This window comes from Hyperoodon ampullatus, assembly GCF_949752795.1.
Source record: "Hyperoodon ampullatus genome assembly, chromosome: 1".
In the NCBI taxonomy this organism is placed as follows: domain Eukaryota; kingdom Metazoa; phylum Chordata; class Mammalia; order Artiodactyla; family Ziphiidae; genus Hyperoodon; species Hyperoodon ampullatus.
In genome coordinates this window covers 172,302,048-172,320,424 of record NC_136914.1, presented here as the reverse complement: position 1 = coordinate 172,320,424, position 18,377 = coordinate 172,302,048, and the positions used below count along the sequence as shown (strand labels likewise).

Genomic DNA, 18,377 nt, shown 5'->3' with positions numbered 1-18,377 from the left:
GCACAATATGACTCTGAACACATTTTCTAGCTGCCTATCGCCCCACTTGTTAACATGCTTTTAATTAACTAGAAAATGTTGCCTTATAGTTTTATGGGTTCTGTTTCTTTAACTCATATAAGGATTCCGAGTCATCTTCTTTCATATAGCAGCTTCATAAGGTTATAAAATCATAACAAAACATAAGGGAAAATCCCTTGGTCCATTATATGACATTGTCAAAGGGGGCAAAATATTAAACAGAATATAATTTGCTGATAAGTGATTCTGTACTAGATTATACAACCTGAATCCCTCTAAGAAAATTAATCCAAGTACTTCCAGACTAAAAATCAAACATTCTAGTTTCTCAGAGACAGTGTTAAAGTTACTTCCTACATTTTCCTCTCTTCAGCTTAATAATTTTAATTCTAGCTATAACAGTCATTCCATTTAAATTATATTTTCACAGCTACATAGGAAACAGACAATTTTCTAGACAACGTGGGTTGTTTTTATATGCACATTGTTAGCAAAGTAGGAATTTAATAGCACTCAATGTATACTAGCTTTGAAATCAATTCTTCAAAATCCCCTCAATCAAAAAAAAGTTAAAGCAGAAAGTAGAATCTATTAAAACCATCTCTGTAGCCCTTCTTGCAAACTAAGCACAAATAATTAAATACAAGTATCAATTTATATTCATACATATAATTTTCATAACAGCCTACATCTAGTTTCCTTGGTAAAAATAGTCCTTAGAGAATTCTTGTTAAAAAGGCAGTCTCAAGGTTTCTTTATTTGATTCTTTTAAATTTACTTAAATTGGGCCAATTAACCAGCAGGGAACACAACGCCGAGGAGAAATACTGCTAGGTGACTTTGGCTATCCTTAGAGGAACAGAATCAGGAAAGTCAGACTCGAGAGAGAAGACCTGGTATGTAGCTGGCTCCACCTTCACCTGCTGGGAAAATTCTCTATATAGTCAGCTAAGGTGTCAGGAGGACCTAACACAGATCCTAACTGAGATACAATGTTGGGGGAGGGCTGTGGGAAGAGGGCCTTCCTACTTCTGGAATTCATAACAATATTGAACTAGTAGGCTACCACGAAGCTGTGGCTACAAAGTCAAGTTCAGAAAAAGCAATCTCTTCACTTACCCCACAAGCATGACCATATGGGACTTTCCCCACCATCCAGGTGGGAGCCAGGCTGAGCAATTTATTCTACATATCCCAACGATTTTTCACAACATCCACAAACATCAATAATCATTGTTATTTATTTTTCCAACACTTTGTAGCTTATCTCCCATCTGCACAAAATCATTCATATGACTGAAAATCTAATTTTAAAAGCCTTCAAAAGTATATTTTCACTATGCACATTAGGTCAGTGAACAAGCATTCCAGAGAAGAAAAACCAATTCTGCCTAAAACTCACATTACGCTCCTTCCAAAGAAGTACTTCTGTTAACAGTCAATGACGTATTTGATATGAAACCCTTACAGTCATTCACATTGCACAGTTTGGAATTCTGGCTCTGAAAGGAACATTTAAGAGGAAATTTACAGTCCTCTTTAAATACCTTATAATAATATTTCCAGACTAATAAACACTATGTGAATACAGAAACAATATCAAGAAAGCTGACATTAAAAAACCCAACTTTACAAGAAAACACTGCCAACTTCCTCTGAAGAGGAAGTGCAGTGGCAATCTTTCCCTTCAGAACTTAATCAAAAGTTTCCATAAAGAAGTTAGGTAAATCTCCCCATCAGGACCAAAAAAGAATAATACAATTACAATAACATATACACGAATCAGTAAATGCTAACCAAATAAAAGAACTGGAACCAATGGAAAACAAATCATAAATTTCCAAAAAAAAAAAAAAAAAAAAAAAAGAAAAAGAAAAGAGAGAGAAAAGAAGAAAAGAAAGAAAGGCAAACTTTTAATCCATTAATCTACGGGTGAATAGATGAATAGATTCCAGGAAAGCACAAGGAAACAGATCCAAAATACATTTAATAAAACGCGAGGCACTACCCAAAGCAACAATAACTATTTCTGTCTACTTACAGTCTGTATAGCTTCGAAGTCCCAAGAAACAGCAACTCAGGAAACAGCTGAAGGTGATTTCTGTTTAAACGCCTTTTGAGAAAAACAAAAACAAAGCGTATGTTACATAGAAAGTACCCAACAATGAGACTGTGATTGGGTAGTGTCATGCCTCATCCTGTATTTCAGGAAAGAATAAAACGACATTCAAAAGAATTCAAGCATTGAAAATCAGAAGTTGGTTACACCTTTTGTTGCATGACTCTTTAAAGCAATTTTCCATTGTGCTTACTCAGATGATGATTACTGGGGCCTAAACTCTAAATTCACATCCCCTGCAACATCAGTCAACCAGCACAGATGCAATGAAACAGGATTTCTGGACTCAGACTCTGGTGTCTAGGTTAGGCAAGTTCAACATACAGCAGAAAATACCATTTTAAATGGTGCCCTAAAATAATTCATACGCTGTCCCAAATGACCTAAATTTTCAGCCAAGGTGCTGAAGGGAGGTGGAAAATTCATTTTTTTTAGCTTTTCATTTAGTTTCAGAAAAATGTATAAGAAAGTGTCAGCATGGTTTCTACCTCTAGGCAAAATCACAAGAAAACCTCAATCCACAGTTCTTGACTCTTAACTGAATAAGGCTGAGTTATAACTAACAATGAGGGCAAAAATGTTTAAGTAATGTTTTCTTAATGTTTAACTGATATTGGGATGTTTTAAATATTTTAGAAAAGAATTTCATTGCAACTCTAACTCAATTTAAGCCCCGGTACTACATAACTAAGCTCTTTTGGACTATGCACACTAACTAAAGAGTGGCAAAATCTAGCCCTCGTGTACTCATATCCCAATCTCATTCATTTTAAGTGTACAATTTAACATTTCAGTAAAAATAAATATCTATCCTCTCTACTTTTCCCAAATTTAAATAAAACGATGACAAGCTGATGTAAAATGCATACTTAAATGATCTATAAGCTGCTATAGCTCTAGAGGAGAGTGAGGATGTCCAGAAACTAACATCACACTGAAGAAACTTGAGGTGTTTCTTGTGGTAAAGATAAATGTTAAGGTGGCAGGAAAAGAGGGCATATCAATCTTGCCCTGTTTTAAATATGATGACATATTTAAACGGTCATCAGATGGGAGCAGAATTACAGGTATTTAGTCTCTAGAGGGCAGGAATAGCACTAGTAATTATAACTCAAGAAAGTAGATCATAAGGAAGACCTTTCTAAGTATAAAAGATATTAAGAAATGGGATGATCGGCTTTAGGAAGCTCTCAACTCCTTACTCCACATATATTCAAGCAGAGGCTATGCATTTTTTCCCTGCAACAGATGTAATAAAAAGAAATTCTGCATTAAGTGAAAAGTTGGACAAGGTGAACTTCAGAACTTCTTCCAACTCTAAAATGCCATGAGGCAATGATAGCTATGCTTACCATCTTTTGCTACATAACTCATATTATTAAGTTGGTCATCTATAGAAATACTCTCAGCACGTAATAAAATGTATGCTCATAAAAATGTATGCTGAGACAATCAGAGGGAAAATAATAAAATCAGTAGTGAGAGGGTGGACTTACTTTTCACCTACACTAATTTTGATGAATAAAGCACTTAACAAGGTTAAATGTAAAGTGAAACCAAAAGCTTTTATTTTTTTTCTTTGCCAGGCATGGTTCTGAGGAAAGAGTACTTCCAGAGGCTACTATTGAACATTTTCAATAAAATATAACTTAATGATGACCTTGTTCTATTGTGTCTGAAAAAATAGATTACAAGTATTCACAACAGGGCTAATGAGAATTTGTATAGGGAAGACTCCCCATTGTCCGAAGAGGCAATTGCAATTTTTGAAATGACAGAGATGTGCTTTCATAATCTGATCCAAACCACTGGACTAACAAACATCGTCCATGATTCTCCAGACAAAACAAGCATGCTCCTTCAGGTCCCCAGCCCCTGCAGAGGCAACTCTCTGTACGGAGCTTTCCCTTTTCTCCAAATGGTACTTTCTTAAATCCTCTGTGTAATTCCCCTGATTCTCCTAAAGTTGATTCCTCCCTTGCCTGTGTCTCCATATGCCCATAGTATTAGATAAATAGAGTCCCTTACACTATATTATATTTATTCACATACTGGTCTGATTCCCACTACACTGTAAGCTCTTCAAGTGTAAAGGCCATATCTGTGTATTTCCTTCCTTCTTCCCGGGCACTTATTAGGTCCTTAGGAAAACTGCTCTTTGCATTTTGATATAGTTCAGCAAAATCCTAGCATGTGCATTTTATGTTCAGGCAACTTTCTCCAGGCATGCTCCCTAAGGTACCCGCCTTAGGTTTTATGCCACCCTCCAGGTAACCTAAGACCTGCCACCAAACCTACTTTCATGTGCTCTATACAGCAATTGCCTCCTTTCCCTTCCTTCAACCTCCCCCAGCCATGCCATTCTCAACATCATCTAGAAATTGGAAGGAATTCAATATGGTGAAACAAATTCATATATCCAGGTGACTGAGGGCTGCTACTAGATTTCTTGTTAATGGGTCTACATTGGTATCATTTCGGATATTGTAAGAAAGTAGATAATTCAGATACGGTGCAAGCAGTGTCTTTTCTCAATTTTTTTTCAAATTCTTAGTGGTTCTTAATTCATTCCCAAAGTAATAGCTGACATATATTAAGCTTACTAGGTGATAGCCGCTGTTCTGAGAAGTTTACATGAATTATCACATTAATTCTACCCCATTAGTAGGTGCTACTGTCACTGCTGTTTTGGATGAAGGCACACAGCTCATAGAAAGTAGAGCTAGAACCTGAATTCAGGTGGGCTGACTCCAGAACATACCCTCTGAATCACTCCTTTCAAAGAGACACAGTCTAAACATACCTCAGAATAATTCAAAATAATGTAATCCTCAACTTTCCTTTTTACCAATCTTTTTTGGGAAAAATGTAGTTTTACATATCCCACTTCCTAAATATCTATGAATGAATCACCTAAAAATAAAACACCAAGTTTAAAAAAAAAAAAAACTAGCTGTATAGGCAGTTCACTATTTTAATGATCTATTTAAAATACCTAAAGTTGAGAGCAAAACAAAAATACATATAAAATGTTTTTCTCAGAATTCAAGTAATTTATCACTATTTCATGAAAATTATTATGAATGATCTTAATGTGTCTAAGCCTACCATGTGTATAAGACACAGCAGTATTCAAAAAAAGGCAGATAATAGGTGACATGGTAACATGCATAGAAAAATAGTATGATTCCACTTTTTTTCTTTAAAAGAGTATCAATACACTTTTGCTTCCTGTTCTATTTCCTCTTCCATTAGAACTAAGAATAAATGGAAATACAAACATTAAAATAAAAAGTGAAACTCTTCCAAAATATCCAATAAAGGAAAAAAAATTAAGCAGAATTTCTAATACAATGACCAGAAATTAAGTTTTTAAACTAAAGAGGAGTTTTTAAAATACAGAATTAAGTTAGACTATCAAGGTGCACAACAATTTATAAACACATCTCGAGAAAAAGTAACCTAGCTTCTTCTAATACCACAGAATACTTCTTAGTAGCTTGAAGATGAGCATGTCATAATAATAACTCTAATGTAAATGTGTTAAAGAAGTTAAAATCTGATAGTCCAAGAACAGATAAACAGCATGTAGTGAATTAAGGGCATCTCAGAGGAGGATTTATGGGAACCAACATGAATTTGCTGCATTAAGCATACCAGGTGGGTCAATTACCAATTGTTCCCAGCAAGGATACTCTATTGTGTCAAAGGACAGATAAGAGATTCAGTGATATTCAGCTCCTGTGTCATCACCAGCTAGATGGAATCTGCCCACAAGATCTCAGGAGACTGACTGAAAATTCGCTGGATAGAAAATTCATGGTTTCAGAAAGGTGTGTAATGTGTCTCTCTGAGACACAATTTTTTAGGGTAAAGATAAGAAAGATCTCAGCAACTGTTTCCTCTGTGCTATGGGCTATTTTTTCAGTGTGACCTTCAGTAGGGTGAATGATCTTTCTGGGTCACACTAAAGATCACTGGCCTCTGAAATGCAGGTTCTTAACAACCTCAACTTGAAGGGCAGCATAAGCATTACTGACAAGCATTGTTTCAAATTATTATCTGCCAGCTGCTCCTGTGACTTGTCCATTACTAGAGGTTGGAGGTCTCTTATTGTTTCAACTTTCACCTCAATTCAACTAACATTTGCAACATTCACCCCAATCCAAAATTTAAAGTGAAAACGATTTTACCAAAGCTAGTAAAAAATGCAAGTCTCATATTTACCTGTCATTGTAAATGTAAGGTATTTACAATGCGCCTGATCTGTAACAAGTATTTGATAAATGCTGCCTTAAAAAGTCTATCTTTTACAGTCTTCTATTTCTCAAACATAAATGCCTTCTTATCAGGTAAATTTCCATTTGCCTTTAATGCTAACATTTTTAAAGCAAAGATTTTTAACATTTAGCTAGTATTAGATAAAGTTTATATTTTCAGCAGTGATATCAGTATTTTCACCCTTTATATTCTGTGGTAGGGAAATAAAAACTTATTAATAAAAATGTTGCTTCCTATTCATTCCCCTTACTTCTTGATATTCTCTATACATTCAGAGATTTTGATAAATACTCTGAAAAAATTTTGGAGAAGGTTTTGTACTTTCTTCACATCTCATCTATTGATTATATGCTATAAGAAAATGAGAAGGAAAATGATAGTAAATATGGATATTTAAAAGTCAGATTTATTATAGACACATTTTATTAGCTCAATAAGATAAAATAATTCTGAAACTCAGCTTCTGAAAAACAGGAGAGGAGATGCTGAAATGTATAATAATAATAGTTCCTTACGTGCTAACTCTGTGTCAAGCATTTTGAGAAACTCTGTGCATTATCTTACTAAAATCGTGTACCAATACTATGAGATATGATAATTGTTTCTGTTTTAATGATGATAAACCTGCAGTTTTAAAAGATGAAGCAATTTGATCAAGATCTCACAGTGGAATTGAAACCAAGGGTTTTTTGATGCCACTCTTATCTAATGTTTTAAAAGCAGGTAGAAGAGTTTGTATCTGTTTAGAAAGCATAATCAACAGTACAACCAATGAGTGTCTGCCAATATTCATAGGACACCAGGCAATAGCATATAAAATTACAAGGTGCCTACACCGAGGGGAGTCTAGGTTATCTACACTGAGCGGGGCAGCAGCAGAGAGATGAAGCCCCACCTGCATCCAGGGCGGACAGACACTGCCAAGATGACAATCAAACACATTTTTGTTAATGTTATCTTAAAGCAAGATTCCAATTGCATTAAAACCAAATCAGTGCTATTGTTACCAAACTTTCATTCTGAAAGTGTTTTCACCAATATTCCTCCCAGTCCAGCAGATATAAATTGCTTTGAAAACAGATAAGAGCAATATATACAAAGTCCATACAGAAAAGTCTCTCCTTCCATGTAAAGTGAAATTCAGTCTAGAAGGCATAATTCAGGCAGAAAGGTATCCAACAGGAATGAAAGACAGAGTTCAATGTAAAGTATTTGACATTCGTCACTTCCACAAATACATTGTAACAGTGCAAACTAAACTACTCATTTCAGGGGAGGTATAAAGGACACAGCATCCAGCAAACACTATCACAAAGGATGAGCCCAAAACAGATGTGGGAAAAATAAACAGCCTTGCTGTTTCAGAATTTATAAAACGGTCCACAAAGAGCAAACAGGCCTTCTCAGCACCGTTCAACTTCAAGGCCCATAAAAAAAAAAAAAAAAAAAAAAAAAAAAAAAAAAAAAACGCTGCATGAGAAACCCTCTCAGACAGATTGAATGTTCTGCAAAACTTCTAATAGTGTACTGGCATTAAAGCCTTCTAAGACCATAGTCAGTAAATGTAATTTAAAACCGTTCAATATTGCTTACAAACAGGTGAAAATAATTTGATATTTGGCTATCACAGATAGTGATACACTCTTGAACATCTAGGTGCATGATTTATCTCATACAATGTACATACTGAGCCCCTTTGCTGAGTTTGAGATGTTCTTTAAAGAGCCTTTCCCAAGAAAATAACTGCCGTGATTTTAAACTTGGGTATAAAGGTGCCAGAGAACAATTCTTTTAAGATGAGCTTGCATTCTTTCCAAGGAGATTAGCACTGTTAGTTTGCCCTTACTTCAAGAAAAAGGACGTTATGTGTTGCCTATAAACTTGTAGGATGAGTCAGAAGAGGGATTCTCCACCTTGATGAACAGGGGATAAGGGGAGCCTTCCTTCAGACCTGTTCCACAACATATTCTCTACCTGAACTCATGTATAGCGACCTACAACAAAAATTCTAGAGTGCCGTAGTTCCTCAGCCTCACATTGGCTGTCTCATGCCTATGCATGGTATGCACACCCAGGGAGAAATAACTCAGCATCACCTTCAAAAAATACATGTGCCTTTTAGATATCCTTTAAGGAGAGGATAGTGTTTAGTCAAATTTAGGCTCTATTGTAAAGACATTTCTAAATTAAAATGAGTATTTTCTTTGTATTTACTTGATAGAAACTTTAAAATAGCTAAGTGAACAGGCTTTGCATGGCTTCATTATAATAATATTTTCAGGACTCTTTTTTTTCAAGCAAAAATGAGTATCAAATGACAAAGTTAATAGAAAAAAGGTAATCTCAAATCCAAAGATACCAAAACTTGGAATGTTTAAAGCAATATTGTCTTATAGGAACGCCTTTACAACTTATTGGTAGGAAAAAAAGTGCAGTCCAAGCCTTTGCCTTTATCACTTCTGCAATTTCCTTATTGCAAGGGTATGACTGTGAAGTTAATGAAATATCTAATATCCAAGGTTTTCAATGGTATGCTATTGGTTCTCATTAATGTAACCTAGGCATATACACATTTTGTTTTGCATTGAGTGTTTCATTGCATTTCGGACAAAATAGCCTAATTTTTTTTTGACAACCTTTAAAAAATTTCAAAACCTTTCTCATACTCTTGCATTTGTATTATCCAGGAACTTACAAAAGCAGATGATTTGCAGTAGTGAAATACTGAAGTGGTCCTAAAGTAGAACTTTAATGACTGCAGCATAATCCCATAAGACATAAGTGAACAACATAACTTTACACCAGCATAGAAAAGTCAGGGGTCCCAATGTGATTTTTTTAGCCTTCTAACACATTATACACTAACCAAGAACTACCTTGAATTAATAATTTTGCATGGAGACTTTATTGCAAGTATACAAAGACATCTTCCGTGAAATATAAAGAAGTATAATTCTTAAATGTTTCTTTACTGTAGCTTATTTGTAGTTTGTTTTTCCTTAATCAATTTCTATTGACTATCTAGTCACTTAACTATATTAGATTTCATTTGAACATTTGATTAAACAATATGAGACCTGTTAATACAATCTACATGAGGCACATTCTCAAGGCTTCATTCTCATCCCAGATAAGCAGGTACTACTGGTAACACAGAGCATCCACGGGAATCCACCAGTGCACATGTTAGGTCAGGGTGTAGTGTAGGAAACTGTCAAAACAGGAAGTACTGTGTGCTCATAGTGTGTAGGCGTGATTAAAACTTATTCCTTTTACAATGATTCATAACCACATTCTGATCATCATATCATCTGCTGTTGTTCTCTATACAATACAAAGAAGGAAGTGAGGGGAAAGGATGCAGTGAGACAGAAAAGGGAGGAAGGGAGGGAGGATTTCGATACCCATCTACTTCTTGACATTTTGACTGATAACCTTGTATTTCATCAAATTCTTTGAAGTGGAAAAAATGTGTTTCTTTTGTAGCTATAATGCTTTGATTTACCAATAATGATTTTCTCATCCTATACTAAAATTAAATCCAACCTAATCACATGACCCTGTTTCTTAGAGATTAAAAGTTGGATTTCTAAAAGGCACAGCTCGTATCTTCTGTTCTCAGATGTCTTCTTTCTGATCAAGTTAAAACTCTATCGACATAAAATAAAAAGAAAAAAACATAATTTTGAAATACAAAATATTTGGAATTGTTCTGATTTTATCATTTTAACATGAAAAAATAACTTAGAACCATAAATTGCATATGAATAAAGTTAATGTTTTTAAGAAACATTAACTTGCTATATTATATATATATGGTATATATATATAATATAGCAAGAAAATTAACTTGCTATATTATATATTATATATATACAGTATAAATGTCATTCACAAGATAAACCTGCATTTATACACCTTTACATAATTTGGAGTTTGAATTTAAAACTCACATTTAAGTTGCTAAAAAACATAAACTCACACAAGATATAATTATTTAAAAGTTAATTCACTGATTACTTCCTGTTTATTACATTGTCTCTTGCAACTTTTGGGGGAAAAAAAGGCAATTTGTGTGATGTTAATGACATCACCTACTACAATAAGAATATATACCATAATATTATTATAAGGCCACAGTAATTTGGTTATAGAACTCTCTGGGTAGCTTTTTTAATTTTAATTTTTTAATTAATATACTGAAAAAAAATTTAAATAGTTTGTTCCACAATAACCTGAATGCATTCTTTAGCAAAACTGCTTGCCATTTAATGTATTTAAAGAAATAAATATTTGAAAAGTGTATCCACAATGTTCCTAAGAAATGGTTTTGAATTCCAGAGTCCCAAGGAGATGAATTGGCTGTCAGATAACAATGTGCTTCCATCAGATGGACTTGGCAGTTGTAAACAAAAGGAATTTTCTCAGCTTTTCCTCACAAATATGAAATATTTGCACTTGGCCAACAGCTGGGCTGATTTAAAGAAGTCCTGCATATATATTAGTTTTCATTCAAAATTACAAATCCTCTTCCCACTCTGAAACATCTGACTGCATCTCCATAAAATAGAAAATTGTTCTGAGATGAAGTGACATTCCCGGGGAAGTAAAAGTCAAAAAATAGTACCTACTTACAACTTTAATCGAATTTCAGGTCATAAGGTATCTGGTTAATAATTTTTAGGAAAAGTTAATTTATTCAAGAAGAAAGTTCAAATGATACTCCAAAGTGGCTTGAAAAATAATGAGAAAGTTTGTTTTGTTCCAGTGCTTCTGAAAATATTTAAAACTACAATATAAACAAAATACAGACTTCATGAAAGCCACTGAGAATCCTTCAATGATATCGAAGTTGTTTAAGAAAAAATATACATATACATACATATATATATATCTCTCTCTCACATGGAAAAATGTATATATGTGACTACTAAACACATATATATGAATAAATAAAAGTTATTCATGAAAAAACTGTTAATGTTTAAATGATAATTTTAAATTATCTATTCATCTTACTAAACATTTAAATTATACTAATGCTTAGTTTTTAATGGATGAATTAAAAACACTTTTGCCAAGTTCTCACTAGAAATTACCTATTCATAAAAGAGATCAAAGAATAAATACTTTCAGAGTATTTTTATATATTAAGAAACAGCTTATGAACTTATAAACTTTGTTATAAACTTAACCAAATATTTAACTTATTTTTATTTCCTCCCCAAAACTAGCTCTAAGTAGTGGTTTTAAATTTATTTTGAATTCCACAATTATATCCCTATATTGTAATATTATTCATGAACAAAATCTTATAGCAAAATAAATTAGATATCTCTGTTTAATTTTACTTTAAGTTATAAAAATGTAGCCTATATTTACAAATACCTTAGAAATCGACAAGCCACTTTTATATTTACAGTTACACAGAATTAACTTTTGCCCTTGGGCCCAGTGAATCTGAGTACATGCTATGCCCTAAATGAACTTCATATTTCACTATTTTAAATAAATAAATTTATTTAAATAAATAAATTTTATTTTAAATAAAATCTTTATTTTTACCTAAAGTGCCTCTTAAAGCAGGCATGCAAACATTAAAATAATTGTTACTACTTTTAAGAGAGCTGACATTTGCCCTAGGAAATGCAAAGCTACTAAACTTGAATTATCAAGACATATGCAGATATGTAATTCATATTTCAAATGACAAACTGTATTTTATCTAATTATTTCAGCAGAGGTTTTTGTCTTTTGTATATATACACTATAGGCATAAAATAATAATGGTCCTCCAGTAATATATAACAATCCATAAAATTTTGTGTCTGAAAAAATAAAAATGTATTTTAAATCCTGAAGTCCACATTTGATCTTCTTGGAAAAAACAATCAATGTTAAATGATGTGCTTTGATAACATAACTCTTACTTCTATTTCTACTAAATTCTTTTTCCAGCAAAAAAATATTTAGAAAGCTACTATAAAATAATGAAATAAAACTGTGAATAGCAGTTATTAATAATATTCACCACAAGTGTTAAATATCAGAAAGCAAATCTTTATCACTAAGAACTTTAAATATTTCCTAAAATGTCACTAATGACACACATAGCAATAGCATGGGAACTAAAATAACTATCAGCAAAACTCTTCTTTTCCATAATGCACCATAAATGCAAATAAAATTACCACCTTCCTTCCTACATAAGCAAATAAAACAAACTAGATGAAAAATAAGAAAAAATGTACATATCTAAGTACCAAAGCAATGGTTACCAAGGAAGTAAATGTCTCAGGAAAGTAAGTTTGTATTTTTGAACTTGTACAAGTTAGTACTATTTATGCAAAAATTCCATTATTTCTTATTGTAAATTAGTTTGAAAATCACTTTATCAACTTCTTGTTTCTGTAAACTTACAAAGACTAAGACATGAAATTGAAGACATGGTCCTTGAAATGCAAGTATTTTTAAAAATATTGTTATGTCGTTATAAGTTTGGAACTGAAAATACTTACAGTCTCTCCAGTTCTTTAAGATCCTGGAATGCTCCTCTTTCAATGGTGCTAATCTTATTTTCCATAAGCTGACTGAAATGCAAAGTATAACAGAAGTCTTAATGTTACCACTCACCATCTGAAAAAGTGTCAATTCAGCAACTGAAAACTTGTCCCTTTATGAAGTTAAATACTGCTCTGGTTTGAGATTCTATATCAAATCTAACAATGTTATATCTGAGAAAAATCAGGAAAGGAAAATAGCATCCTCATCACGAAACTTTCATAAAAAATACTAATTCAGTTTCTCATAAAATTTCGTCAGAATCCTGAACCTTAAACTATAGTATATCCCGAAAAGTAACCCATGACACTACAACTTTGATGGCTGTTTTTCAAGTGAGTTCTTAACTGTCAAACAACATATAATAATTCATCATACACATTCTTCAATTCACTGATGGATATATGTCAGAAATTGGAAGAATTCATAAAGGCCAAAAATGTGCTTTTCAGAAATGAACTATGAACACGCAATGATCAAAAGCATATGTGCACTGCAATGTAAACATTTATAAATCTATAGGTAGAAACAATTTTACACTACACTGAATCTCAAATGATTGTTTATTCACAACTAACTTAACACATTAATTAAAAAAGTAATCATACTGCAACAACTTTATAAGAGCTGCAAAGATATAAACTACAAGAAACGATTCAAAATATGACCAACATATTTTTATAGGGAAACATTTCCCACTAAAAACTCTGTGAAAACCTGGATTGTTTGCTTTTAATGTTACAAAATATAGGTACATGTTGCTTGCTAGAAAAGTCTGAACATTTCTATATTAGCAATAATAAAATGCAGGCCCACTTAAATTCTTTATAGTTAATCTCAAATCCTAAAAGTATATCAAATGTCTCACATTACTCATTCATATTGTAAAAGCAACTATTCTACATTTTTATATGCATAAGGCACTTACGGTATGGTATAGCAAACATTTGAAGTCATTTCTATTATACTGTTTCTATGGCTTGCATCCAGCCTTAAAATAAAGGCCTACATTTTTATTAAAATTTGAAGTACACTGATAAACAAAAAAAGAAACAAAACCAAGGCCTTTTAAAATTTTATGTTTCTGTCATTGAGACAGTTATTAAAACTGAGATCAGTAACAATTCAAAACACACAACCTTAAAAAACAAAAGAGAATTCTCCAAAACACAGAAGAACATACTTACAGAACTCTTAGGTGTCGAAGACCAGCAAAATCTGTCTTAGTAATCCGTGTGATGTTATTTCCATTCAAATCCCTAAGAGAAAACAAGTAAGAAAATGAAAGTTCTGTTTAATTTCTACCACTATCTAGTTAAACAAAGACAAATATAAATTAAATAAGAGCTTTGAGATAAAAGATCAGTTCCAATTACTAAAGTAGTTTGCAAAGTAAAAGAGAAAGAAATGGAAGTCATCTTTGAAAGAAAATTTTTTAAATGATTAAGTTTACAGAGTCCATGCTTGCTGTCATATGACAAGAAAATGAAGTGGTTCTGTTATCAAGAGACGTTCTCTTTTGTGTGTATATGGGATGCTTTCAATTTTTGCTTTTACAAGGTGTATATTAATTCCACAGGTATTCTGCTATTTACTATTATTGTCAGTAACATTCCCAAAAAATTACCTTCAGGAAGTTAAAAGAACACTTTTCCAATACTATTCAGGAAGAAATTTTAAAAATTCAGAACCCTATCCTTAGGTGGCACCATGGCTAAACTTCCTAAGGCAAAGAGTAAAGTTAGAGTGCCATCAAAAGAACTGCACTTCAAAGACTCGCATTTATAAGCATTTACCTTCCAACAATTCTCTGTTTGTATGAAAACGAAACTCTTCATTTGCAGCTCAGGGACACCCGCTGTGACTGTAAAGTGAAAACTACTAGCAAGGGCAATACTGGAAATAGTATTCAGGCCCTGACATTTTTGTTCAGATTTCAGCACCACGTTTCCCTCAAGAGTCACAAACCCCTTTTCTGGCATCTTAGGTCAAGATCTAAACTTGCCCTGGTTCCAATCATTTCAAATAAAACCAGGCTTTGCTGCGGTTTGAATGTTCTTCACGGAAGTAAACCTTACCTTGACTTTAAAACACCATGTGTATTTAATGTGTTTATGTTGTCAATGACATAATTTTATAAGCCAGCACTGAGTAAACTATTTTCTGAAACTTCTTTATAGATCCCTCATAGGGATAAATTTTTTTTCAAGGACCTTAAAACTCAATTGCTATTTTTTCCCCGAACCATTCCCTTTCTGTTGAATAAGACATGTTAGTGCTTAAACTTTAAACTGTTCTGAGTAGCATGAAATGACAAGGGCTAAAACAGAGTTCTGCACTGCTTTCTCCCCAACCCATTTTCCGTGCTGAGCAAAGTACCACCGAATTGTTCCTACAGTGGTTGGGGTCTTTCTTTATCCGGGCTACATGCCATAAGCTGAGTCCCAACCGCCACCGCCAGCCCCCCAATCCCAGACAAACTTGGGAGATCACATTCTGACAAGATACCCTGGGTAGGGACTCAACCTGCCCAGCGCTGCGGGCCAGGGAAGGAGGGCAGAGATGGAGTAGCGGGCGGCCCAGTGGGGCTCGGGATGGGGAAGCCACTGGCAAGGGAAGGAATGGCTCAACTCTGGCCTTTAAACTGAGGGCGAGAAAAATGGGTTGGATAAGAAGATCGACTCGACGCGCTGCGGGCCGCGCTGGTGGAAACCTACGAGTCCAAGGCGTCCCCTCCTCCGTCCGCCCCCCTCAATCACAGCCTGGGGGCGCAGGGGCCCGGGGAGCGCAGCCTGAGAGCGCTGCCCCGGCCGCCCTCGCCCCGCCGGGCCCAAGCTCAGCGGCGAGGGGAGCGCGCCCCGTGCGCCCGGGAAGCGCGGGGCGGCGGCCTCTGCGTTCACAAAGAGAACGGCCTCCACGCTCCACTTCCCTGAACTCGGAAAGCGCCCCACAAGCGGCGCGTGGGCCGTCAACACCCGCGTTGCTATTACTTCTTCATTAGAGGCTCACAGAGACAGGGAGGCGGGGATGTCTGCGGGCAGCAGACCGCGAAGAGAGGAAGGAAGGGGAGATGCCGCCACGAGCAGGGACGCAGAAACTGCCAGAAAGGTGGAAAGGGGGCACTAGGGCTCAGCAGGAAGGGCCGAAGGGGGCAGCCGAGGGCCGCGGGGTCACCAAATTGGTCAGACCCGACTTGGCCGGCTCCGCTTGGAGAACCAGCCCTAACTTCGCCTAGCCGACGGGACGTGGTCCGCCTCCGGAGCCTCCCCCCTCGGACAGGTCCTTGGGGCTCGCCGCCGCCGCCGCCTCCTCCCAGGGGAAATGAAAGGCGGGGGAAGAGTCGCGGGGGGCTGCGCGCGGCCACCGCGAAAGCTGCTGCCGTCCTGGGGCATCCTTCCTTCCGCGGCCTGTAGAAGCGCCCCTGGGCGGGCTCAGCCGCCCCACGACCCCGTCTCCTCTGCCTCAGTCTCCAGGAGGGCGACACAAAGCCGGGGAGCGGAGGTTTCTCTCTTTTGAGTACCCCCCTCCCGCGTCAAACCCCCTTCTTCGCGCCACCCCGCGGTGACAAGAGCCGGGACTCGGCCCTGAACCGACCCGCGACAGTTCCCAATCGCAAGGTGACTCCGTTTGCAGAGTCCGAGGAACAAAGTCGCGTCTCCCTTGCCCCGGGCATCCGCAACTATTCGTCCCCCATCTCCCCGTCTCCCCAGCCTCACAGAACTCGCCCGCAAAGGGCTGCGAGTGGCGGGACTGGAGCGGTAGGAAGGGACCAAGCGCAGCAGCCAGCGGGCCCGCCCCTCCTTGGGCAGTGGCCCCTCCCCGGGCAGCGCCCTCCCAGAGAGTTCAAGACCAGGATGCGCCTTCGGGAAAGCTAGTGAGGACTGCCCCAGGCACAGTTCTCTGTGCCGCTCAGTCCCTCCAGTCTCGACGCAGGGGCTGCGCGGCCCCGATGGTGGGGAGGAAGGGGGAGGAAGAGCCCATACTCACAGTCTCTCAGTGCTGCGGGGGATGTTCCTGGGCACACTGCGCAGCGCCAGCCCGTGACAGTCCACTGTGCTCCCGGAGCAGGAGCACTGCGCCGGACATGCTTGCGGCGCCACCTTGTTCAGGATCGCCAGCACTAACCCCAGCGACAGGGACAGCGTCTGCCAGCCCACGCCGCGCATCTTCCCCCGCCGCCTCCTAGCTCGCCGGCGCCAGGGGTTTTCTCTTTAGCTTGCTGCTCTGCTGGAACTGCGCTGTGCCTGAGGCCCAGTGCCTGGCGCGAGTCTAGCAACCCAGGGTGTCCGGATAACGTGCACAAGATAATATAGAAGTAACAGTAATATTCAAGGCAGTAAAGCTAACACAGATACACGCCTCTCAGCTCCCCTCACCCTCCTCCTGCAAGGCAGGCGCTCCTTGGGCAACTTTAGGTCCTGAAGATCAGTTGGCCCGGCCAAGGCTACAGGGAGACCCCAAAGCAGCGGGGAGGAGATCACGTGTCGTCTGCCTCACAAATATCAACTTGGAGGTAAAAGACCTGGAGCTCCCAACCGCGGTGAAGATCGTGAAGATGCAGGGGCCAGTTGCGCGTGGAACAGGGGTGATCCGGTTCCACCGACCCCCTCTGCAAATCCAATTCCAGTGGGGACGGTAGGAGACAGAAGAAGGAGGCTCAGTAGGAATGGTGGCCTCGGTCAAAGTGGGCTCTCCGAAACTAGAAGGCGCAGGAGCCCCGCGGGCCGGGAGCGGAGCGCGCTGGACGACCGGACATGGCGCGCGGGGGCGCACCGGGCTGACGCGCAGCCTAGGGGGCGCGGGACCGCGCTGCGGGGCTCCTGGCGAGGCTCACTCACGCGGCCTGCCCCACCGGCCTGCTGCTCCTCCGCAGCCCGGGCCAGTCCTCGTCGTCTACCGACAGCGGAGGACGATTTGCAAACACACATGCACTTCCCTGAAGGATGTCTGGGCAATTCCGCCTCCCGCCCCGGCGTCCTTGGAGACGCTCCGCACGAGGGCCTTCCCCGGGGTCACGCAGAAAAGACAAAAGGGCAATCAAGCCGCCCAGCAGGCAGGAATATCCACTAGTCACGACCCCGGGAGAGGAAATCCAAGAGGCCAAGTTGAGGATGAGAGATCCTGCTAAGGCTGAGTAGGGAATGGCTGGCCGGCCGGCCAGAAAGAGTGGAAAGGCCAAGCTGGAGGTGTCCGCTTCCCGGGTCCTCCCGGAGCGTTCCGGACGTTGGAGAGATGGCAGCTGGGTCTGTGGTATCTGCTAATCCGAGGAGACCCCAGGAGGCAGCTGAACGGCAGTCCTGTGTGCGTGCGTGTGTCAGCCCCTCTCGTCTCCCGGATACGCCGCAGCTCCGCAGCAGACACCTGATGGCAAAGGTGGAAGAAATAAGAGCAGGCT

The 18,377-nt window shown here is 38.2% G+C and overlaps 1 protein-coding gene across 3 annotated transcripts in view; it reads right to left on the bottom strand.

Moving 5' to 3' along the window:
* SLIT2 (slit guidance ligand 2) overlaps positions 1-17,148 on the bottom strand; it is a gene marked incomplete at both ends in the record, with an annotated part of 384,978 nt that extends 367,830 nt beyond the window's left edge. For all 3 annotated transcript variants that reach the window (XM_079697609.1, XM_079697610.1, XM_079697611.1), the window contains 4 exons: positions 2,063-2,134; positions 12,940-13,011; positions 14,170-14,241; positions 16,970-17,148. In XM_079697609.1, coding sequence (XP_079553735.1) covers positions 2,063-2,134; positions 12,940-13,011; positions 14,170-14,241; positions 16,970-17,148 — 395 coding nt within the window. The remainder of the gene's footprint in view (positions 1-2,062; positions 2,135-12,939; positions 13,012-14,169; positions 14,242-16,969) is intronic.
* Between the last annotated feature and the right edge of the window lie 1,229 nt (positions 17,149-18,377).